We start from the raw sequence: 25,503 nt of genomic DNA, 5'->3' as shown, positions 1-25,503 counted from the left end.
TCATTTATAGCTAAAATAATGACAGCTGTCATTAAAAAGGGGCCAATATTCCCCCTTTTTCATCTTTGATATGCTTTATCTTCGTAGAAATAGTTTTGTTTGTGAATCAAATAAATCACGATCACCATAGCCTGTTACCAAAACTTAAAAGTGGGTGTTGTTCTTCTTCGTCTGCAAGAACGGAGAGACAATGACAATATCATCTGAATCGTCTGAGTGAGTTTCATCCACAGACAGCGAGGGAGTAGGCTGCGATTGCTTCTCAGAGGACCCGGCTGAAATAATTACAAAGGAAACAAAGTCATCAATAAACAACATTGACAAAAACAAGCCCTTGTGGGAAGTGTAATATTCTCTGAGCCATTAAGTTTCCAGAATTACCTACAGCTATGAATAACTCCGATCTATCTTTTTCCTGTTCCTCTTTAATGAAAGAGCATGCATGGCAAGCGTTAAGTTGAGGTACTGACCACATGTGATTTGTCTTATTGTCTTTACATCTTTGCAAGTGGTTACACACCACAAAGTAAAGCAATTCGATACTGAAGCCATTTTAGGTCATGAAAATAAATATTTATTAGATGGCCAGAAAAGGAAGATTTGACCCAAGCTAGCTTCAGCTAAGCAGAAAGGTCATAATGAGAACTTCAGTCAGATATAGATAGAGAATGGAAGCTCTCAGTGACTGTCTTTCATCCTTTTATCTGTAAACTACAAAAAATAGTATTCACATGCTGTACTACCTTACTTAAAGACAATAAAAATGATGCCAACACCATGGTTTTCTTTTTTTTTTTTTTCCCCTCTTGCTTCTTTGCTATTTTTCTGGGTGCATGGTTCTAATGGTTCTATGCATCTCATCGATTCCAACACTTGAACAAATGTTCAGGGCACGAACAGATAGAACCATAATGATTCCAGTAAATACTGGAAAATCAGAGGAATAAAATGGATACCTACATTTTATGGCCTCTAACATCTGATGAGCAGAACCAGCAGCTTGTATCTCTTCTGCAAGAGATCTATGAACTAAATGATGACATCTATTAATACCTTCTAGCACAATATCCTCCCCATAGCTATTAATACCTCCTAGCACAACATTCTCCCCTCAGCTCCACATATTTTTCAGTTTAAAATACCCATTCTCTAAAACTCTGCTTTAGCAGGGGCGTTGGATTAGATGATCTCTAGAGGTCCCTTCCAACTCTGAAAATTCTGTGATTCTGTGAAACCACTATCTCCCAGAGAAGAAAACAAATCAAGACAACCTGTGGTAGAAAGAGGAAAGAGACAAGTAAGAAACCATACACTGAGATTTTGACACTGAAATGGAAGGGAAAAACAGAGGGCACACAGAGATTACTTGGGAAGAACAGCAGCCATGCCATGGACCTCATAGTGAAAAAAGATGTTCCTGACACAGAAAAAACCCATCCTGGTATGGAAGAGGAGGCATACACAGCAACTGGAATGTGGAATAAAGAAAGGGGACTGCAACCAGCCCATTAATAGAAATAGAGTGACAGACAGAGAGCCTGTGACTGGAGAGAAGGAATGCAGGGAGGCCGTTACATTGACCTCATCCGAAAGAAGCAAAGAAATATGACTTTCTAGTTAAGTGAAATCCGTCTCTGCATCGGTCAACAAATAATCTAAGAGTTTTTCAGGAAGATTTATGAGCCAGCAGTACTGGTGATAAGGATGAGCAAAGAGAACTTCCAGAAGCAGGCACGATAACTAGAAGATGCAACTCCAACAATAAACAGATATTATATATGAAATAGCTTAATATTTTGAAAATCACTCTTGATTATATCCTGCTCTTGATGTCCGAGACTTTCTTGTCCTCTTCTTCGGTTTAATATACTTCAGAGTGACAACTTTTATCTTTGTGCTTGTGAAGGGGTAAGAGCTGATTAGATTAAGGGTTGTATGTAAATTCATTATGATTTCAAAAAAGCCTCAAATTAGGTTAGCAGTTCTATCCAGAGCGGCTAGTGATATGCAGAGAGAAATGCTGCCCTTATTCAAGATTGCTGTGCATTTACAGAATATATTCTTCCTTCCTGCCACTCCCCTGACAGAAAGAAACAAAATGCTAAGTTTCACAGACTGAATTGTTATTACCTGTTCCATTTCATGGGAAGTAGCAGAAATGACTTTACAAATCTCCAAGTACTGTCCACATTCTGAAGACGAGCAAAGCAGTGTTGAATACTACATGACTTTTGCTGTTTTGTTTTGGTTTTTTGGAAAACAGACATCTAACCTGACACAAACCATGAATTAAAAGTCTGCAATGCTAGACCAGGATTATATACATTTATTCTAGCAGATACATAAGGCTCTTTAAAACACATTTTCATTTTTCCCATCCCTCTCAAAATAATGCCGAAAGGCTAGTGAAATTAAATGACTTACTGCAATATAGACTTTCACTAAAAGTTTAAGATCACTGCAAGATCTAGAGGTCACAAAATGCAAGTTTGGACTTGGGACAAATGAAGCAAGAGCTTGTTCAACAGCTGTATGATTTAAAGCTAAAGGAATTTGATTGCTTTAAATCACTCAGCTGTTAAACAAGGTCCTTGTCTCATGTATGTTCCAAGCTGCAGGATAACCAGTGAAACACATTACAGCAAAAACCAATTTTGCTAGTGGATTTTTACATCAGTCATGAGCTAGGAATGACAGATGTTGGACTTTTAGCTAACTTTAACCTGTTTAAGCTACATGAATTCAAAGGGCAAAACCCCTGCTATAACCAAACAGATTGCTGAGGGGTCACGTTTCTTCATAGAGGATGCTCTCCCTCCTGTATTAATTTTTTCCCCGATTTGCCTTTTGAGAGAGTTTGGTTAAATCCTCCAATGCACCAAGAGCTAATACTTCACAGAGCTCTTTAGGGCAAGACAGTTTTTCAGGCAGTTGTGCAGTTATAGAAGCACATATCCAGTATGCCTCTTCACAACCTACCTAGGTACATTCTATTCTCATCCCAGATTTTGAAAATGTCTCCCATATTCTTAAGACCAGCAGCAAATATAACCAGCTTTGCCTGATATTCATCAGAAAAGGACTGCAAGAAAGAAATTTTGAATACTTATGGTCTTCTCTCTATCCCTTCCGGTATAAATTCTTCCAGAACTTCTTCACTCATTACTTTGTCATCATAACCTGCAATAAAATTTAGCTTTGAAGACTTCATAGCTAGACAGTGACTATTAGTATTCATACTACTGCATTTACCAGACTAGCTTCATTTTACACCCTTCTTTGGGTCTTAGAAGCACTTCTTCAGAAACACAAAGCAGTGATTCTTTCTCTTTGGGTAGAACTTCGCAACTGATTTACTCTGGGTTTACACTGAACATAGCAATAAAGGCTACTGCAGTAAAGCCCTGGCAAAACAGGATGTGGCAGCATTTTTTTTTCTGGATACTGTCACTAGACATAACTACAATCACTCAAAGCTCTAACGTCTTCAGAAGTAAGTACTACCTACTCCTTCACAAAGTAGAATACGCTGGAATATGGAATGCAGTAAAATTTCTTAAACACATTTTCCTTCACTGAAGGATAACCTCTGTATTCACAACCCCTGCAACTCTGGCTTATTCCGCATCTCGTATCTTAGAGAAACAGCCTCAGCTGCTTACAGAATGCTCCATTTCTGAGCAAGTCTACAGGGACTGTCAGCTTTTCATTGACAAAAAAAACCAAGTCAGTGTTTCTCAGGTCACTCTCAAAGTTGCTCTTTTTTCTCCAACTCGTCCATAAAAGCCTAAAATATCCGACTCTGGATAGAACCAACTTCTACTAATTTGTTTTTAACTCCTTTGAAGCTGCACGTCTAAGGCTGTCTTAACTGCATCACTATTTTGCCTTTCCTACTCAGTACTTCTAAACATCCTCTTAAAAGCCTCTTTGGCTTTAACTCCATCTTCACACAAACAGCAATGAAGAATTCAAGAAGGAAACCAAATGGCATAAGAGCCATAAAAAAGACAGACATTTTCCCAGTTTGTATTGTAGTACCACCGTAGTAGTTGGCAAGGTTATCCAGGATTTCATTTTTCCCCTTACTGCAGCAATGGAAGACTGCTGAAAAAATCGTGACTAAATACACATGGCTGACTAGGATGGTTCTTTTTACCAGATGTCTGTCCCCTTCAGGAACTAAGTCAGGATGGTGAAAACGTTCTCAGCTCGTCTGTGGCTTCAGGCCCAAAACGTAGTGGAAAGTACCACACTACAGCTACAGGGCTGGGGGGATTGAAAGGGAAGTAAAGAGGCAATACAGGGGAACACCGTGTTTCTTGAATAATTACCACTCACACCAGAGAGAGACCTTCCAAACCACAGTTGTGACAAAAAGGCAAATCACTGTGAGGAAGCTGGTATTGATACTGTCAAAGCTTTTTTTTTTTTATGTAAGGGACTGCACTTGGCAATATAAGCAACACGTCATCAAATTAAAAGACGACACACACACAGAGTACAAGTACGCATTTGCACATGTGTGTGCATGTGCAGATGTTCTCTATAAAATTATGTGCGCACCCACTCAAAACACACATACTTTTGAACACAGAGGGAAATGAGATTACCAGGAACAGATGACATGAAGATTGAAGGAGGTCTCTGGAGTGCTGCTGAGACCAGTTTCTTCTCTGTAATGTAAACTGCAGAATCTGCTTTCTCACTTGGTGCACTGGACACAGAGGGCCTGCAAAAAGACATACTGCACAGCATGAGGCACAGAACAAGAACTGCAGTCTGTCTTCAGAGGGTATGCTGAAGAGTTTCTTGTGTTGCTAGCCTCTAAGAGACAAAAGCTTATCACCTGCAGAAATGAGCTCAGACACTAAAAAGTGAGGTGACAGCTATGTAGCTCTCCTTGTAACCATGGCAGCCAAAATTAAAAACTTATGGAGCAGTAAACCATAAGAAAAAGAAAGGAAGTATTTTTCAAGACAGAGTCACCACAAACCTAAGCAGTAAGCAAATCAGTGCGTTCTTCCTGAGCTAAGTCACTAGACTGTATGCAAGATGGTATTCTAGCTCTTCACTGTTCTTCCTCCACATAATCCTTAACTTGTACATGTCAGGGCTCACGGCTTCAGATTCACTTACATTAAGCAAGTGTACTAGCAATCGGTTTGATAGCAACTGTATTTTTTTTTTTTCCAAAGAGCAATTATTTTACTTAACTTTTCCTCATTGCTATGGAAGAGAAAATGCAACAGGATATGGGAAGACTACTGCCGCAATAAGAAACCATTTTATTTGCACACCCTTTGAACTTTCTCATGAGCAACCTCTCCCTTATCTTTGTTGGAACAATGGCCTTTTTCTCCTTCTCCAATGTTCTCCAAGGAACCCACACTAAAATGCTATTAAAGAAAAAAAAAACAAACCCCTCTCCAGTAATAAACCCAATTTTGCTACGGCATGTTGCAGAAATATCCGTTCCTCACTTACCTCTCCTCAAGCAGTACTGTACGTGCTAAGTGAGCCCTGAAAATGGACTGGATGAATGTCACAATCTCATCTTTCTCCTTGCAATCAGAAGATGAGCTCAAGGAGTTTGACATGGAAGACATGCAGCAGTTCTGCAAAGCAATCAGATTTAAGAAAACTGACCTTTTACAGATTGCACAGAAGCTTGACAGAAGTGTTCACAATCTTACTCCCGAGTGTGAAATTGGTAGTAGGGCAAATATTCCCATCTTTTGGTCTGCAGTCTTTAAGGTTCTATAAGACTAAATCCGCAGGAAATGCAAACCTGATCATCATACAAGCTTTGAAGCATCTGTATTCAATTAATGAAAGACCAGACACCTACAAGGAAAGTTCATTTATTTTTCAAGAAGGAAACCTTTCGAAGTTGAAGGAGGTTAGCCAACTTTCATGATGGATATATCTTCTGCTTGTATCAAGCAAAAGTATCCAGTCCTAATACACTGGGCCAGTTTAATGAAATAAAAGTGCATGTAAAGTGCAACCAGATGGACAACCTGAATGGAGAATTACAAATTAACTTTAGCCTGCTGAAGGTCCAAAGGATGTTCATAGAAGTTGGCAAATGATTTACAGAAACTAAATGTTTAATTGGTAAGGAACTTTTTTCATTTTCAGAACTGCGCAATTTGGAGCAAGTTTGATGTGACAGAGGACACTACAAGCGTTCGGTTGAGCATGCCACATGCAAGACTCCTTTAATTTTCAATCCAATCAAAGATGCTTTCCAAATTTTTATTTCAGCGGCAAAGGTGTGTCTATTACTACACTGATTCAGTAGTGAACACTTGAGAGCAAGCACAGTTTTCAACACTGAAATAAAAACTTAAAGGGTATGTTATTAGCTGATGGGAAAACCAGAAAAAAAAAAGAGGAGACCTAGTTACAGTCCATAATGCAGAGAAGTTATAGCTTTACTTCTAAGAAAAACTGTGAACTAAAGAAGGTGAAAAGGAAGGCTAAGGAATGAGCTCGATATCTTTCAGGAATTACAGTGGTGCTGCCAACCAGTGCAGTAAAACAACATCACCAGATGATTCAGAGAATTAAGTCTGGAAGTACAGTACTTTACACAGTAAACTAAACATAATGGGATGCCTGGATACCCATTTGCCCCAATAATTACCTTGTTGTGAGATTTTGCATCATGCATCCTGTTATTCAGTAACAGTTTCTGTCGAGTTAAATGTCCTCTGAAAGCTGCCTGAAGCATGACAACTGCCTAGCACGGAAAGAAATAAGTAGATGTTAGCTCCTTCGAAAGATGGCAGCTATAAATTAAAACAAGAGTCCAGAGGGAAGAGGCACATGGGAGAAATAACTTTTCCTTGTGCAATGGAAACTCTTTGATGTCTAGATATTTTCATATGTTTAAGGGATACACACATATCCCCATTACTTCACAAGTACTCTGCTGCAATCCAGAGAATCCCCAGCCTGTGACAACCCATTGATATACACCTCCATGGTTTGAATTCAATCTGGGAGGTGTTCATGATTGATCCTATCAAACGCAGTTAAGTTCTAGCTGTCAACACTAGCCTATATTTCACAAATAAAGCAACATGTTCCCATTCCCATATTAGATTCTGGCTACCCAGCAGGCTCTGTGATGCTCTGCTACAATTAGAAATCAAGCCAAGTTTGGCATACCATTGTGGTGATTACACTGAACATAAGTCTTTCCTCTCTACTCAGATTTTTCTGGATTCTAATCAATAAAAAACATTGAGATGTATGTTTGCATCACATAGAATTTCTTCTAATTTCTGAAAGCAGGATTTTTAATGTTCTGGAAGAAACAAATGTAAGATGCTACGTTGTGCTATTTGAAAACAACAGTTTAATCAAAACCTTTGTGCAAAACATTTATCAAAAAGTGAAAAGTTTGTCAAAGCCAGTTTCTTCATAATACTCAGACATTTCTTCCTAGCAAAGGCTTCAAATTCTTACTTCAAATCTTTCTGAAGACTCATCATAGTGAAAACGAACACATTATTAGAATTACCTAAAAGAGGAAAACTTTCCTATTTGTTTGTATCAAATTTTGCTCAAAATTTTCAGAAGCATTCATCTTGCAGAAGGTACCAAGTATAGAACATTTGAGGCCAAACGGGGAACACTTTGACAAGATATATCAAACAAAACTGGGATTTTGTTTTGTTTGTTTGATACTTTTGTGCTTTGATACAAATTAAAACTGTTTTACTGTTTTGTTGGGTGTCATAAACACACTTACCTCATCCAGAGCAATTTCTTCTTTCTGAAATGAGAAATGCCTAAGTTAATGTCACAAATATATACAAGTTTTATCTAATCAAGATTTTTCCAAATTTTTCCCAACAATCAAAATACACGGAAAAACCTGTCCCACCTCTAGTGGGAATCGTAGTGGGAAGCACTGCTGCAGTTCCTGGAACCTGGCAGCAGGTTACTGTAGATGCTAAACAAGAGTAAGATTCAGACAGGGATGTCCTCACTGTTCCCTGATAGGAGAATCTCACCTTGTTTCGGTACATCTTCCACTGTCTCTGGATGATTTTAGCTGCTTGTTCCTTCCTGTGATCTTCTTTGTCTTTAACCCTGCAGACTGGTAAAGACTGCAAAGGAGAATCTTTAACTTAGTACCTTGAAGAGATAGGTTGGAATTCTATGAGGGAAACAGGTTACATACGACTCAAAAATCAGCACCAAAGCTGTTAAATGCTCATCCTGCCTGCAGGATGGAAGGAAGTTAAAGAGGAAATTCTTAGTTCTGAATACTGCTCATGTTCTTTTTCCTATTTTAGCTGTTAGCAGAGCATGGGAATGGAAACGTTTTCATTTACACAGACACCTATTTTTCTATGTATTGCTAAAGCTCCAACAGCGGAACCCACTGCTTTGCTGATCAGAAAAGGTTTGTATGTTATCGACAGACTGAGAACAAACGTCAGGATACCTGAATAAGAATTGCAAAATAAGGTAAGACTAGTATTAATTAACCAGGGAGCTCTCTCATGTCCCATCCTGGCAACTGCGGCCCCATGATCATTTGTTTAAGCTTACTGATGAGTTGGCCATCATATGACACCAACAAGATGCAAAGCTTGTGTAAACTGGCATAGCTCTACTCTTCTATCTTGAAGAAATTATTTAAAGGAAAAAAAAAAAAAGAAACCAAGTACAAAACAAGATTTTATTCCAGTTATTTCGTGTGAGGTGTGGTTGCATATTCCACTTCTCACCATCTGATCCTTTTGATCCCTAATTATCCCATACTAATTGTCATACCTCGCTTGCCAAACAAAAGTTAACTGCAATTTTAAGAGACTAATTTAATTTGTTGGTGTAAAATTTTAAGTAGAGGAACAGGAGAGTTTATAGACTCTGAAAAAAAACTCTTGATTCTGTGAAAAGGATTTATTTATAACCTAAAAACGCTGAGTTACAGGCTTAAGTTTAGCAAATGGATCATGTTATATTAAAAATGACAACCTACTATTAAAATGAAAAATTGGTAGGAACTTAGTGATAATTACAAATAATGGGAACATTTCAATAAATGGATGGTTACTGGCCAAGAATATATATAGTCTGCAGCGGAAAAAAGGAGCTATTTGTTGGCTGTTTTTAAAGACTCGAGTTATTTGGTATTCAAAACATCATCTAGCATCCATCAGCCTATAACACACAAAAAAATCTAAAGAACTGCACAGTATATCAAAAACCAGCACCCTCTTAAGCTAGTGGACATTTTTATTCATATTTTTTACTACCTGTATTTCAGGGTCTATTTATTTTTAAGTACAACGATCAAAATCCTCAGTAATAACTTTCAACTAGCTTTCAGTGAAATGAGATTAACATGACCACACTGCATCAGAAAGCTTGTCTGTCAGTGCCCGTTCATCTCTACTGGCCAGTTACAACAATGTTTGGCAGAGGGATGGAAGATTGCAAAGATATCAAGTTCAGTCATATTTCACAAAAAAACAATTCACAGAAAACCAAGCAGTTACAAAGCCCTATTTAAGAATGTCCAGGGTTAATAGATGCACAGTTATATTTATTAGATATAGGAAAATCCAGAAGAGATTATGAATACCTCAACTCTACAAAAACTTCAATTTAAAGGGGATAAGGGTTTATTTTATTGCACTGACATCTTCCCTAATTCTTTACTCAAAGATGGTGTCCCATCAGCAGTGGAATTAAAAACCTGTCTGTTTTCATGATGATTAGCGCTCTACATCCTGTAAGCCTTCCCATGAAAAAGTACCGAGCTTCCATCCAAACAGAAAGGCTAATGAATATTTTCTGACTGGACAGCACATGTGCCCTAACTGATCACTTGACCAGCATAAAAATCATTGAAAAGCATTTGTCTTTTGCCAGTCTGTCAGTGAGCACACTTACTTGTGCCTCTATCTTTTATCTAACTGTCATCTCCTACAAGACCTCCCTTCCTCTACAAAATTGGAATGAAATTAGCTAATGGGTTCAGATATTATAAGAAGATATAAGCAAAACCACAAATGTCTTTTTTTGTTTGTTTTTTTCTTAGAAAGTACAGCAAAAAAACCCAAACACTTAGAAGGGTGAGCTTTTTGCAACGTTCCGCTGAATAAGAAAAAAGTGATGGTGTGGCAGATAATCACTAAGAACAGCTCCAAAACACCCTCAAGTTGCAGTGGTAATTATTAAAACAACCTATCAACAAATGCTGGGAATTAGCTATCATTCATATTCTCTCTCTGAATGACAAGATTTAATGACCCTCTGACAAGACATAACTAGCAGCTATTTAGACTATCAGTTCAATTTGCAATATATTATTTAGATGCAATGGGGAAAAAACCCAAAACAAGCAAGCAAAACCTGTGTCTGTACCTTATTAAGCTTTTGCATTGTATCTTCTGCCATTTGTCTCTTCTCTTCCTCCAATTTTGACTCCAACTTCCCTACTTTCTGTGTCAGGTTCTGGATCTCCTCACTGTGGTTGGAAAAGCAAAGATATTTATAGCTAGAAGTTTTCTGTTGTTCCCGCTTTGAATATACTGAACCTACTTCATAATATTTGGTTGCTTTGGGTTTTTTAAAGGCCAAGTGGGAAACTGCTCAGGATAACATGATACATATTCTCATAGTAACAGAGACAGAACATCGATTCTTAAGTTGTGATAGCACAGCTTTATGTGAACATTTGGAGAAAAGAAAAAACCAAAAAGCCCAAGGTTACAATGGTACCCTTGGTACTACTAATAATGCAGCTAGATCTGATGACTGACATATATGAAACTGTAGCAAAGTCCTTTCTTACAAAGCAATAATGAAATCACTAAATCACTTTTTTTTTTGCCACCCTTGCACAGGATTATTGTCAACAGTCACACAAAATACATGAAGTAAATGGAATGACATATTGACAGGAGTCTAGAAGCGAAGGCTAAGGTAAGGTAAAGATACTACAGTTTTTCCTTATAAAGAAAAAAAATGTTTCTGAGCCCAACATGGCAGCTTTCTTTTTCTATTTATCTTACTAATTTTTATTGTAAGCTATACTTCTTAGTCTTCCACTTCCTCTAAAACTACTCTATAGAATTCTTCTCCTAGTAACTTGCTCCATCCCTCCAAATCAGTTCTGCTTAAATGAATTCCCAGCTTCCTGCAGTTCAGATGAACTCCTATGGATCCTGAATCACTTCAAAACAGAATTACACTTCAACAGATTTTGGGTTTGGTTCTGAAAGGATCTACTAGTACAAAGTATGATACCTGAAAGTTTGCTCTTCTGTACTATTTTCTTCCTTTTTATTCTGCCACTTCTGCAGCTCCAGCTCCACTTCAGCCTTAGCCTGCAGTAACTGCTTGATATCTAATCTATACAGTGTATAAAGAAATTAAACCATGCTTAAAACATCCATACTTCAAAAAAGAAGTAATTTTTTGTTTCAATTTCTAACTAAAACCGGTTTTCTCAAATTTGTAATTAAATGTTTAGTTTTTTCTTTTAAACAAAACAAAATGCAAGCATACGTTGTTCAGAAGCAAAAGGCCTCTTTGCATGCTCTCACTGCGTCTTTTTGTTCAGAGGCGCGTTGACACAGGAGGCACTGTCTTAACAACACATAGTTGTGTGCATATCTCTGCTCATGATCAGGTTAACCTGCCTGCCCTTATGCACTGACACACCAAATGAGTTCAAGCAATACAAATTGCAAATCAATTGCTTACTGAGGAGAAAAGAAGTCACAGTGCATCATATGGCAGGAGGCCGGCTTAAATGGAGAAAGTGGTAGACCAGGACAAAACATGTTGAAAAAACAAGACAAATTTTTACAGCAAAATGCTTCCAAGAAGTGCTGCGTAAAGCGACACGTAACCCTTCAAAGGCTTTTCAGCGTGGTTGGCAAAAAAATACACCTTGAAAAATGTGTCAGAAATAAGCAGAAATTCTCATTTTCCATTCTCTGAGGTTTTTTTCCTGCAACATAATTTTACAATGCTAGTAGGACTAGAAAAAGCTTTTGAAATGAAAGCTTAAGGGACCCTCAAAATTCATTTTCTTGCTGAAAATGTGAAGGACTTATTACATCGTTTCGTAACGTGATAGGAAATAATTAAATAATTCACGTCTACAAAAGAACAACCTCTCAGACAAGAGCTGCACTTACTCTTTATGGAGTACGAGATTTTGAAGTGCCTTCCTATCACTCTTCAGTTTCTCCACTAGCCCTTGGAGGCGACGACGTTCCTCAACATGCTCTACCTGTTGAGAGGCTGGGTGATCCAGGTCTGCTGAAGGCGAAGATGACACAGCAAGTAACTGTGATGACTCGCTATCTGCTGATGACACCCTGGTGTTCTCCACGGCACATACCTTCTAAGCAGTATAAATTTACACAAAAAATACAAAAGAAAAAAAGAAGAAAATTAAATTTAGCATTAAATGATTTCATTTAGGCCATGAGAAAAGATGAAATGGAAATTAATTCTAAAATATGCATTTATATGTAACAAGCATGAGAAAACAAAAAAGGGAGGAAGGGCACACGGTACAGGCATTAATTTACATGCATAAAACAGAATGCACAAGGCCTCTACGTTGAAAGACTACATGACAGGAGCACAAGCCAGTGGTTCTGCATTTTCTGCTCAAAGACAGGTAAGATGGCCACATGATGATCATCACTTACTTTTTCTAGTTCCAAAATCCGCCTCACCAGCCTCTGTCTGCTCCATTCACTATAATCTAAACACAATAACAAAGCTATAAACATGAAACTCTATCAATGAGGTCAACAGCGTTCTTGCTTTTTGAGACTTCTGTCCACATAGAAAGACCATCTAAAGACCTCTGAACCCCACCTTTAAATATGCAGCAAAGAAAAAATAAGAATAGGCTTCAAATAGCTGACTTCTACACCAATTAGCTCAGAAATCAATATAAACCATTCATATTCATTGGTTTCAACAACTGAAAAACAGTATTCCAGTGAAACATTAAATCTTCAAGTGACTCCAGTCCAGAATTCTCAGGGATAATAATAAAGGAAAGTGAGGTCTGACTGGAGCAGCACATCCAGAAGTCAGAGAGACTCCTGTAAGAAACTTCTCATTCCAACCTTCACCCCTCCTGCATCTTCACCTTTGTAATAACTGCCTTATTTGTACCATTGCATGGTTCTGCTCTCAAACACGTTTCAAATGTACCTAAATCCCTTGCCCCATGTTCACCAACTTTTCAGCACGTACTTTTTGTTGTATTGGAAGGAGGAGAACTGCTCAGTACACGATCTAGATCTTCTTTCAGCCTCTGATTCTCATTCTGCAATTCCTTGATGTTCCTAGACAACCTCAGGACAGCAGTATTCAGTGCCTTTAGTTGTTTCTGAGTATCTCTGCCCTCTGTACTTGGAAACAGGGTCAAAACCAGAAAGTTAATTTAAAAGCAAAGTACAAAGCAGCAGCATTAAAAAGAGTGGAACAGCCTCAGTATTCAAGTCAGCTGGCTAAGTTAACTGTCTCAGCTCCCCCCAGTAGCACTTCTCAACATTTTTTACTTGAGGAAATACCTATTCTTTTAGGAAAAAACATGCAAAGACCACCTTGCTCAACACTTTCACAATTGTTTTAATTTATATGAAAGAAGGAATATACTTTGAAACTTTTAAAGTTGATTTATTACTTTTACTTCCTCCCCCACCCTGTTTCATTAATGCATAAACAAGGGTGCTCATATGAGTTTTACTTACTTGGTTTTCTATTTGTTTTGTTAACCAAGTGCTTATAGTGCTTTACCAGTGCTCTATCAGCCAATGATTTAAAAACACTTATCTTCAGCCAATTGGGAGACTCCTCAAAAAAACTGTTCAGCACAGAAAGCTAACCTGCGTGCTCTGAATTGCTTGCTTTCACTTAACAAACAGATTGAGATTGGAACACAGAGAGCGCTATACATAGATGGAATAACTCTCAAATAAATCCAACACACAAGTGTGTTTTCAGATAACTGTTGACTGCTGCTCTAATGTAAAAAAAAAACACCCATACCTGTGAAAGTAAACCCCAAAGAAATTTCTTCATTTAAGATACATTTCAATCAATGAGAGATTTGAAACAGATTTGAAGAATACAGCTAACATCGATCTGACGGGAATAAAAGGCATCAGAAAAAAGAAAGCCTGCTAGATGTTAAAACTGTTTTAGATATATTGCAGTGATTTTGTCTTTTTAATTTTTCTAATAAAAAGGAGAAGAAATCTCAGCTTCTAGATGCACAAAGTTGTAAAGTTTGTTCACAAAACATTTCTAGTGAGATAAAATACTTGTTCACTATTGTTATGAGAAAATTCTTCAAAACTTACTTTTGGAAACAAAAGTCTGAAGTAACTGATGAACCTACTTTTGGGCAAATGCCACTGCCAATGATAATCACAGAACAGTTTGTGAAGGAATCTTACATCCCATCCACTGGAATAATTACAAGGTAAAGGGGGAGATAGTCTACAATTAGCATATCAGTGAAAAGCTGTATGTAATCTACCTTTTGGAAATTAAAAGGAAATAAAGCCATAAAACCAAACAAATAAGGCTGTCCTGATGTCATGGATGACTGATTATTCATACAGCTGTCAAAAAAAAAAAGTAAAAACCAAAACTAACACACCACCAAAAACGGGAAGTGACAGAAATTATAGAAATCATAACCGTATTACTGAGTGTCATTATTTTAGGCACATCAAAACCTAAATGAAAGAATTGCAGACCACTTTGAGGACTTGAAATGTTGCCTGGTTTCTAGCTACAATTGGATACTACAGCTTCACATATAAATAATCATATTTCAGTGTTAACACTGAAAAAGAGGAGCTAAATGCCATTCACTTCAGCCAGAAATAACATAGACAAGCACCATGAAAGAAACACTCTCCTACAACTCTTTCTACGTACCAGAGTCCTGACCTTCAACATCATTTATTATTTCAGTGCTCAGCCTCTCCAGTAGAGACTGACAGTCACGTAATGGAGAGAGACTACCCTGACCGCTGCTTTTTGTTTTTTTTTTTTTTTTTTTTTTTTTTTTAAGAACAGTGACAAAATAAATTGCAGTTTTCAATCCACAAGGGACAGTGAATTAGGGAAATGCAGGTAGTATACATAATGAACCATAAAGAGTTGCCATATGTTTCTATCAATCTAAATAATTACAACCAAAATTAAGATAGTTGCCTGTACTTAAGAATAGGAGGGCAAGCATATTTTGAAGTGTTATGGTAACAAATTTTCCTATCCCACAAGACTATTGCATAGACAATTTTAATTTGCTCTCTTACTGGAGCTTTGTATTTTGCCATTGTGCTTTGATTTTTATTTCCTCTATAGACTGCTTACCCTCACCACCATGTCTACACCTGCACACTAGTGACAAGCACAAGTACAAGCTTCTCTGACAGTGTCTTACTAGTGCCACTCACGGATCTCTCACAAAAGCTACCTCGACCTGCAGATCTATCTCTCTCTACCACAGGAAAATGTTTACTGCAAAAAACCTTCTTCATAGCAAGATGCAGAACTGACTCAAGAGCAAAATGCCCAACTTCTAGTGAATTTGTTTCAAACACCAGTGATGTCAGAACAGGTGTGATTATGGAGGAAGATGAATTTTATTTAACAGAGATTAATTTTCAGAGCTTTCATGTACTTTTTAAATAGCTTTAGTATTTTTCCACATCCACAAAATGATCTGTCTACAAGAAAAAAACCTCATGACTAAGACATAAGCCAAGGCTGTGAAGCCAACCAAAGTAGCACCAAAAAGCAAATCCAGCAATCTAAATGACAAAATAAACTGTTCCCATGCAGTTGTTTTCCATCAGTTAAAGCAGTATACGAGCGATATATCAAACATGTACACGCAAACATTTGCCTCAAAAGAATTAAACATACTTTTTTCTCATAGTCTCAGATTTTGCCAGGAGGAGCTGGAGACGATGAACCTGTGAAATATGAAATATAGATTCCATTAAGGAGCTACCTGCGGCAGCTGACATTGCTAATGCAACACATTTGTCCATTAGATGAAAATTACAAGAAGGCTCTTTAGGTAGCAGCAGAGGCAATGATGCTGTCACTGAAAATCAGGGTACTGTTATGTTGGTTTTCATCTAGACACTTATGGATGTACATTAGTTTCTTTATTTCTGCTTTTTGGTTAACACACTCAACTCACTGAAAAAAACAGTTTTTTCAGTACATATATTTGGAGCTACAAGAGTATCTATGAAAATCTGATTCCAATGACAGGTGCAGCTAAGCTGTAAGAAACCTATCTAAAACATTTTATTCATACTTCGACTCATTAACTGAACAACTTCCTCTCCTGTGTGAACATTGAAGGACCTGTCAGACGTACCTCTTCATAGTAGGTTTCCATAGCTATCCTCATTTCTTCCAAATTAGTGGTCTTCATGTCTGCCTGGAACTTACTGAAAATAGAATAATACAAAAAATAATTCAGTCAGAGCAGCAAAGTGCTGCAATACCTGTTGGTTTACTGTTTCTGGGCGGGTGGTTTATAATTGCTAGTATGTTCTAGAAGTTCACATAAACATTTTAAGGAACAGAAAAATGCAGATGAAAAATAACATCGATTTCAAATTGCCTTTATTATCTCATCAAATACAAGCCTCTACGCCGCCAAAGTCATACTTAATAGTGTTGTCTTTGTCCTTGCACTGTTGTTCTAGCTTGAGAATCTTCTGCTTTAATCCACTAACCACCTACAGAAAGAACAAAGACCTCATGAGTCCTCGAATAATCCATCTCTTCATAAAGTTCCACTTCTCCATAATCTTGCCCTGTCTTTATAAAGTGTACTTAACCAGATATACTTATGCATACATACTTCAGTACTTGGTAAATCATACGCATGTCTGCTACCCTGTGGCAAAGAGAACACTAATGAAATCAGATCCCTAACTTGTCTCGTAGTAACATAACTAACTTAATAATATTTATACACAATCATTAAATCAAAACAACTCTGCACATGACCCTGCTAAATTCAAAGCAGCAAATAATAGGGAGAACTCAACGCTATCTCAACAGATTCAAGACAATGACAAAGAAGGCTCCCTAAAATAATGTTAATTTCAGATCTTTGTTACTGATTTCTTATCTGACCATAGAAATAATAGTTACATGATTCCCTAATGGCTTATTCTTTCTTACTTCATTTTATTTTTTTATTCAGTAGTGTTTCAGCTTGGCAAGTGGAAAGAAGGGAAAATGAAAGCAGAAGGTAATGAAGAAATTATTACCCATCTGTTATCAGCCTTCTTTTCTGACAAAGCTCGTGCCAACTCAGAGCCCTGAAAGATATAACAGATAAAGCAAGTGACCAACCTTGCTGCTTTATTCTACTGCCAGCTCTTTCCACAGAATTTTCTACTCATCTCCACAGTCATTTCACAGTCCAACAGCTTAAGTCCCTATACTCATTGTTTTGTGTTAGCACACTTCTCTCAAGATGTAGATCTGCACACAGAAAATGACAGTCACAAGGAATTCAGTGAAATTCAGGTCTTCTAACTATGACCCTAAATGCTTCTCTGCCTCATGGGTCTGACAATAAAGCTCATCTTTTGCTTCCCTGTTCAGGTCTAAGGACTACATGCATCAGTGACCATGCAAGAGGTTAACTCCCTTCTACTCTCAGTCAAAATATTCAAAAAGTGGGCCTCTAAAGACACAGCATCTCAATTTTACCTTCAGAAATTAAAAGTACCTTTGCTAAATAAACTTATCCATACAGCATGATATGATCTTCCTTTGAACTGAGGCTGGACTCGTCAGCTGAGATCCACAAAACATAAATCCCTTCACACCAATCAACCACCTCTCATATGCAAACTCATCATTCCTAGGAGCCAACACACTACAGACTCCTGAATCTAGAGACGGGGAGAAGCACATCACACTACTCAGCACTCTTTTTCCCCACTTTTATTCCCCCAAGAAATAGTCACCCTGGAAGGATCCAACAGTTGTTCAATCTGTTTATCCTTTCTGTTGTTCTCTTCTTCTAGTCGACGGAGCTTAGTTTTCATGCGGTCTCCCTCATTTTTCTGAGCTTGTATTGTCTAAAAGAGGGGAGAAAAACTGTAATCACATTTCAGAAATAGAAAAACACTGAGTTTTCATATGGAAACACATTTTGATGTAAATAACAATCCAATTATGATGGTGAGGATGAAGCAAAAGAAAAAAAAAAAAGAAAAAAAGAGACCATCACACTGGATCAGGGCTGACAGGTAAGGGAGGTGACAGGGCAAAGATAAAAGGAAAAGGTTTGACAGAAAGGCAACCTTACACAAATGATCTGCAACACCCAAGATATGTGTCTATAGGTATCCCTAGTGTTCAACATGCCCAGTCCTCATCTTTCATCCACTGCACTAAACTCAACTGAGAAATTGTTAAAATGTGATGGGTAACAGCTGGGGGGGGAGGAGGAGGAAATAAAAAAAAGGGTGGAGGGACAGAGAAACCAAATGCAATGAACCTTTTCAGCGTCCAGCTAGGGCCATGGCTGGGGTTCAGGACTGGGTATACTTCAAGGCTTCCACATCCAGTACTCAGAAGTATCTATCGCACCATAAGAACAATGAAATTGCCTTAAACAGACACAAGTTTAGTTTAGCCTTACATTACAAATGCAAAAAAATTTGGTGGATGTCCCAGTCGTAGAAACCAAAGTATTCTGAACCAACAAGGCCTGGACATCTACAGGTGGATGGAGTGTCCCTATGACTTTCTATGTAAGTATCAGAGAGACTGTACCTTTTTCAGTTCTATAATTTCATCATACATATCTTCTTTTTCTTTGTAGTCAGGAGTTCCAGGAATGTAGCCTACAGAAAAAGGTGCATAAAATAAGCAGATCTGAAAGAGGTATTTTTAACTAACCAGAAACCTTACAGTTAAAGGAAAATACCTAGAACAGCACCAAGCTAGAAACTAGAATTTCCTTTTTTTTTTTTAAAGAAGAAAAATCAGCAAGAAAATTAATTTTAAAAATGGAGGTGAAATGGAGATGTTGCTATATGAAGTTTCTGCCAGGTTTTACAGAAAATTTCTCCTAATTTCTTCTTTTATCTCTGGTGCTAGACTAAAATACCCACCTCAAGAAAGATATACGCTTCAAAGAAGACTGCAGTCTTCTCATCCCAACAAATCAATTGTTTACAAAAGGTTTCTAAAATATGTCCAGAATATATTTTTCTATTTATGCCTAACATGTAAATGTCTATCATCTTTTAAAGTTGCCACAAACTGTCCGTGTATTACCAGTAACACTATTGTCATTTTAAATGGAAGTAGGGTTTTTAAGTTTACAGTTCTCCTTTAAGGAAAGCAGGATGAAAGTTTTAAATTTTGCTCTTCTCATAAAATTCAATTGATTTTAATATCACAACCACATGATTTTCCACTTTCTAGAGAAGAAGTAAAAGGAGTCAATTACATAGAATTTCAGCAAGCAGATGGTTTCTATCAATGCTTCCTAAACTATGTTTTGCAAAGTCACAATAAATTGTCTACAGCTGGCCCATTGAACCATATTATATTTGCAATGTTTTCAGCTGCAAATGCATGGCAATTTGCAAAAAGTTCTGAAAGCTAATAGTGACTCATTGCTCAAAAAATTTGGAAACCCCTGTCTTATCCAATTTAGAAATCTCAAAAAGTATCTCATGGATCATATTTTGACACATACATTTTAATACAGGCTAAACTGAAATGGCTCTTGCTTCACTAAAGCTAAGATCTTAAGCAATGTGTGTTTTTATATGGAAAAATGATTATTATTTTTTATCTACCACACCATTACATAGTTTACCATTACTAGAAGAACGAGAATGTTTTGGCTTCTTCATTCCTAGAGCTTCCTTCAAATATTCTGGAGTGCTACTAGAAATGTTAGTTCGCATGTGCCCCATGTCAACATCTGATTTCAGAGGATGGCTCATTCCTGCCAATAAAAATGGAACAAAAATGCAAAAATCAGGGATAATTGTGAATTAAATTTGTGGATTTATTCTGAGCAAGTGCAACATAGAAAGCTCCAGATGCTGTTAATTATTCCCTCTATAAATTCCCATGCTCAAGATTAGATAATTCCAACCACCCAAATAAATAATAGTGAAATTACTTTCTATGTAGCCTATAATCAAATACAAATCTACTTTTAAAGAGTTTATATGTTAAGCTGTCCACAACACTGAATTTTACCCACATATGCAGATGAAGTTTCTGTACTAATACCTTGTTTCAGTGATCCCAGCCACATCTGCCTTGGGGTTTTTATAGCTGCACTCTCGAGACGTGCACTGCCTGTTCCCTGCAGAGATCGCCAAACTGCATTTTTTTTAGGATACAGTTGTGTGCTAGAGCTGTATGGAGACTCTAAAACAAAAGAAAACGTCTCAGCATTCCCTTAAAAAGCTCAAGGTCACGAAAAATCTGTCTTGTGCTTCAAGGTTCCCAGACACAGTCCTATTACTTATAAAAATAGAATGTAACAGCATACTATACACTGGCTTATGCAGAGCAATGGGACATTCACTTAAAAAAAAAAAAATCACAATAAAGAAAAAATCCAATTCCAAAAAATGGAAGAGGCTTAGAAAGAGGCATAGTGAGAGTAATACAACTCAATCCATATAGAAATGTTTACATGTACAGTTTGGATAGGCATCTTTAAGATACCTGCATGTCTAAATTCATACAATAAACTGACCTTTCAATGAATGTATACACAAATGTCCTATTAATGAGAAAAATAGGCTAAACAGATTAACTCTATAGCTACTAATTCATTAGCGATTTTCTTGCAGTAATCAAAGAACAGAACTGGTCCAATGCAACTGCTGTGGAGCCTCTCATGTTACTACTTCAGGTACAGTGGTCAGGTTCAAATGTTGTTTCAAGTAAATGTTGTTTCAAGTAAATCTTCCTGTTCCTGCATCCCACAAATCTACCTTGTCTGCAATAATGAGAGCAGAAGAAAAAAATTTGGAACACTTACTTGGTGACTTTGGAGGTTTGTGAAAAATTTTCTTCTTTAACTTCTGCAAGAGAAAAAGAATTTTTTATGTATTTAAAATATCGTACTCTTCAAAGACTTCAGCATATAATCTCAAAATTGGCTTCAATATCCATTTTGTATGAAGAGCACTTGTTCTAATAACACAATCTTCTGTGTAGAAAAGAAAAATAGTCAAGTATATGCAGATTTGGCCACAGCAACAATCACCAGAACTAAGGTGGTGCCTACTGAAGTTTTATGCTACAGATAAAAAGTAGTCTATTCGTGCTCAGAACACTAAGACCTTCCCCATCAGTAGTAAATACAAGTATCTACAAATTCAAGATGATCACAGAGTAGAGGCTGATCTGTAGAACCATTTAGGTAAGGGAAAGACTTACTCAATTCCATCAAAACTCTATAAAAGAATTACTTCGGTCCGTAACTTGACAGAACAGCAAAATGAAGCTAAACATCATTTGCAGCCCCCAGTACTGAGAATTTAGAAGCCAGAATTACATCTGAAATTAGAGGAGGTTTTTGAATCAAACTACACTGCAGTAACATTGTTAGCTCTCCTCTCTCAAGGGCATCTTATCGACCAGGAGGCATCACGTCTGCAAGAACACACTGAGAGGCCTTTTAAGGCATTCACCCACAGCACACCATTAATAAAACTCACCATTTCTGTATCTGATTCACAGGTTATCACAGACATGCTGTCATCTCCCTGGGAAACAGAGACATTAACTGTGACATTTTCTACTGAGTAATTGGTTATAATACACTTCCAAAAAACTTTATATCCTGTTACTATTACAAGAAAGTTTGAGTGCAATAAATTAAAATGGTAAATGTCTCATCGCTGTTGCAAAAAAATAGAACCATTTGCTCTAACACAAACATTCTGTGTTATAGAGTGCAAGTCACTTCAGACCCGAGCCACAGAGGTTTATGCACTTCAGTACACAGCATTACAACAGCTGAACCCTCAGGTGCCCCATCTTCCATGGTACTGGTTCTACATGAATTTCTCCACCCATAAGAGTTAAGCAGCAAGTCATCCATCTGTACCCTTCCTCACTTACTTGTTCCTACCCTTGCTATGCTATGGGAATGTTCAGTAAACTTGACTAGAGAAGTGATTTTTCTTCTGATCGAGTTCACAAGTTTCCCTGCTTCTCAAGTGTACGCACATCCACAGCCAAAGGAAAATGTCCACTTTGCTTTCAAATTATCTGAATGTATGCAGCCCTTGCCGATAGCATGTTTTCCCTTACTGCTGACTCCATGGCGCTCACAGCTGCAGCATGGTTCTTTGGACAGATGTGGAACTGTCTCTGTAAGAGGCAGGTTGTGGTGAAGCATTTTTGAGAACTCTGGCTGACAGAACAGGAGCTGGGATTGACAACAGAGCAGGTAAACCAGCTCCTTGTGCTGGCTGAGAGCAAGCGGTTACACAGCTCACACACCATACCATACACTTTTTAATTTCCTGAGGCAACGTTCCTTTCAGCACACTGATTATTTTTGTTATTTCAAGGCCTTTTATCACTCTGGGAGATTTCTCTACCTAACTGCAGCTATCGCGTTAGGAATCAGAGAACATGGAAGGTGCCCAGCCTTGACAGGAGATGGTAAACAACAAAACATTCACCAGGATATAAACGTGCAATAACAAAACTACTGCAGTCCCTTGGAAACCTTTACAGTCCCTTTGCTCTTGCAAAACAGGCCCAACAAGAGCCACCTACGACAGACAACAGAGCAAATGATGGCTCCCAGCAAAGGGCCTCAAAACCTCCATCTGGCTGCTGAGGCGGAAGAAAACGAACGATAAGTCCCCCCTCCGCCGTGCTACCGGCCAGCCAAGGAGATACAGGCAGAACCCACAACCCCGCGGGCTGGAGACGGACCAAGACGTCCTCGTCCTCCTCCCCCTCCTAGCCCCCGCCTCGCCCGCCTGGCGAGCCTGAGGGGCCTCAAGGCTCTGCCCCGGCCTCACGGGTAGGTGGGAGCGTTTCCCGGGCCGCGCCCGGGGCCTGGGCCGCCGCCGCCGCCTCCTCCTCCTCCTCCGCGCCGCCCACTCCTTACCAGCTCCCCGTCCGCGGCCGCCTCGCCAGCCCCCTGGGCCATGGCGAGAGAGTGGCGGGGAGGCCTTAGGGGGTGGCAGGGCGGCGGGGGCCGCGTCAGGCCATGGCACCCAGCTCGGGGCAGGGGACGGCCGCGGCGGCCCGGGCTCAGCGCCGGCCTCCCCCCCCCCGCGGCCCTTCCGGGTTGCGGTAACCATGGCAACCAGCCGCGCTGTGGCGCCTGCGCAGAGTGGCCGGGGCGGGGAGGCGCCGCAGCGGGAGCAGTTGCGCCGCCGCCTGCGGGCCCGGCCAGGCGGGCCTCGGTCTTACTGCGGAGCGCGAGTGCCGCCAAGCGGCCCCCAGGGGCAGGAAAGCCCGGCAGGCTGCGGAGGAGCAGGGTCGGCTCCGCTCCGCCCCCCCGCCGGCCTCCCAGCGCGCCCGGGCCACGGCCCCACTTTTGCGACACTCGCTTTGCGGCCGCGGCAGGCGAGGCGGGGCTCTCCCGGTTCTGCGGCCGCTCCCCCCTCTCGGGTTATGTCCGTGCAGGAGTCGCGGTGCATCGCCCGGGCCCGCCGCCGTTTCGCCATGACCCGCGAGTGTTCCCTCCTGCTGCCCCGCGTCTGCGCCGCCTTGGCCGACCCGCGGCAGCCGGGCTCCGATGACACCTGCCTGGAGAAGCTGCTCGACTGGTTCCGGAGCCTGACGGAGTTCGGTGAGTGCCCGCAGCCCCCCCACGCCCCCCCGGCCCCGGTGACCGGCAGGGACCTGTCCGAGGGGGAAGGGAGGCCTGCAGGCCGGGGCGCTGGGGGAGTCCCCCCGCAGAGGTGCTGTTCCCTGGGTGACACCTGAACACGCTGTGTAGTACTTGAGGCCTGTACCTGGACTTCAGGGGAACCCAAATTCGTCCCTAACAGTTGTGAGGGGTTACACTCAGCTCGGGCAAGAGCCTTAGAGTTATGAGAGAGTGTCGTGGTTTGGGCTGGACTTGCCACTGAATGAATGACGGATGCTCTCTGAGTCCTGGCAGTGACCCTCTGTTTTCTGGCCTCTCCTCGGGCAACACCCGGTCACTAGATCCTACCGTGAAGCTGGTGCAGGACAACCCCTGTCTGACAGAACTCATTGCTTCCGTGCTGGCACTGCCAGAGCCCAGTCCGAGCATCCTCTCCTTTACTCTGCGGTTAGCTGGGATACTTGCTGCTTCCGAAAACTGCTTCCAACACTTCCAGGTGAGTCGGTCACCCAGGTAGCTGCTGCCACGTGTCTGTTTACTCCTCCTATGTGGAGGACACTTGAAAATGTACATATTCTGTTTATAAAATTTCTGGCTTATATCAGACAGCTCAGCAAACAGTGATATGATAATCAAGACCTACAATCAGGCCATTTCTTTCCAGTTCTCACATAAAGCTGCTGTCTTCTGTCTTGCCACAGTAGTACTACGAATGCTAATATGCAATGTTTCTCATTTTCTGTTCACAACAGTATATGGGATAACAGTATCTCACAGCAGTCATTGCAAAATATTTTATCCCTGGACAGATCCTGTAGTTTTAAACTGCACTAACAGATGTAGTTTTCCCTCCATAGTTGGTTGACAGGAAATCTCAGATTCCCTGCAGAAATGAGGGAGCTTTTTAAAGCCTTGCTTTCTACAATAGAATACGTTTATAATACAAAACTCAAAACCCATAAGGGTTTGAGAGAAGAGATGCATGCAACTGCATAAAGCAGTGTGATGGAACTGATATATATATAAGTTGTCCCTAGCATCTTAAAGACAAGTAATTTTGGTTTTGAACACATCTCTTGCTTAGTCTATGAAAGAGACAGGTTGAGCTTAAGCATGGGATTGTGAAAATTTTCTATGTTAGTGATCCTTCTAGGAAGAGAAGGCTTCACTACACTATTGATACTCTTGACCTGGATGACAGAGCAGCCTTTCTACTCCCCTCAAGCCCCTTTGCTTACTGTTTACTCTGTGTCTTCTCTGGCCTCAGCAGGAGAAGCTGTTGGTCAGGCTCTTTGGCAGGGATGGGCCTCTGAGCAGCACAGTGTGGGAAGATGCATCCGTGCGAAGTGGCTGGGTGGAGGGTGTGCACAGCATGATGCATCACCAGCCTGCCCTCCACTTCCTCTGCAATGGTGGTGAGTACTTCTAGGACTGGGAAATCCCCAAATTTTCCATGCCTCTTCTATTCCAGTCTGTTGCTTAGACGTCAAATGAGACAGGAATTTTCATTTATTTAAGATAAAAGTAAGCCATTTGTCAAAAACACTGAAGTCATTGAAAGATTGTGGGTTTTTTGTTAAATTAGCTATGCTTTTTTTTTT

General features: G+C 39.7%; 2 protein-coding genes across 2 annotated transcripts in view; one reads left to right on the top strand and one right to left on the bottom strand.

Annotated features, from left to right (window-relative positions):
• Window positions 1-144: 144 nt before the first annotated feature.
• On the bottom strand, window positions 145-23,233 carry IQCE (IQ motif containing E). The gene is made up of 23 exons (XM_009886428.1): window positions 23,192-23,233; window positions 21,780-21,827; window positions 21,098-21,140; window positions 20,335-20,475; window positions 19,910-20,041; window positions 18,853-18,923; window positions 18,039-18,152; window positions 17,331-17,381; window positions 16,720-16,790; window positions 16,424-16,496; window positions 15,958-16,007; window positions 13,264-13,421; window positions 12,705-12,760; window positions 12,183-12,391; window positions 11,284-11,388; window positions 10,399-10,501; window positions 8,031-8,126; window positions 7,766-7,789; window positions 6,637-6,748; window positions 5,488-5,620; window positions 4,621-4,732; window positions 3,376-3,388; window positions 145-275 (listed from the first exon to the last, which is right to left on the bottom strand). Exons 1-23 carry the CDS (start codon window positions 23,231-23,233, stop codon window positions 145-147), a joined length of 2,088 nt encoding a protein of 695 aa, XP_009884730.1.
• Window positions 23,234-23,703: 470 nt separating this feature from the next.
• BRAT1 (BRCA1-associated ATM activator 1) overlaps window positions 23,704-25,503 on the top strand; it is an 8,690-nt gene continuing 6,890 nt past the window's right edge. The window contains exons 1-3 of the mRNA XM_009886427.1: window positions 23,704-23,881; window positions 24,244-24,398; window positions 25,170-25,317. Coding sequence (XP_009884729.1) covers window positions 23,704-23,881; window positions 24,244-24,398; window positions 25,170-25,317 — 481 coding nt within the window. The remainder of the gene's footprint in view (window positions 23,882-24,243; window positions 24,399-25,169; window positions 25,318-25,503) is intronic.

This window comes from Charadrius vociferus, unplaced genomic scaffold, assembly GCF_000708025.1.
Source record: "Charadrius vociferus isolate BGI_N301 unplaced genomic scaffold, ASM70802v2 scaffold556, whole genome shotgun sequence".
In the NCBI taxonomy this organism is placed as follows: Eukaryota; Metazoa; Chordata; class Aves; order Charadriiformes; family Charadriidae; genus Charadrius; species Charadrius vociferus.
The sequence above is the reverse complement of the archived record's forward strand: the minus strand, read 5'-3'. Positions and strand labels throughout refer to the sequence as shown.

Coding starts and splice junctions, on each gene's coding strand:
- IQCE (XM_009886428.1), bottom strand. CDS start 23,233: ATGGCCCAGGGGGCTGGCGAGGCGGCCGCGGACGGGGAGCTG. Junction 18,924..19,909: donor TTCTCGTTCTTCTAGTAATG/GTAAACTATGTA, acceptor CTTTTTCTGTAG/GCTACATTCCTGGAACTCCT. Junction 6,749..7,765: donor AAGAAATTGCTCTGGATGAG/GTAAGTGTGTTT, acceptor TTTCCGTGCTAG/GCAGTTGTCATGCTTCAGGC.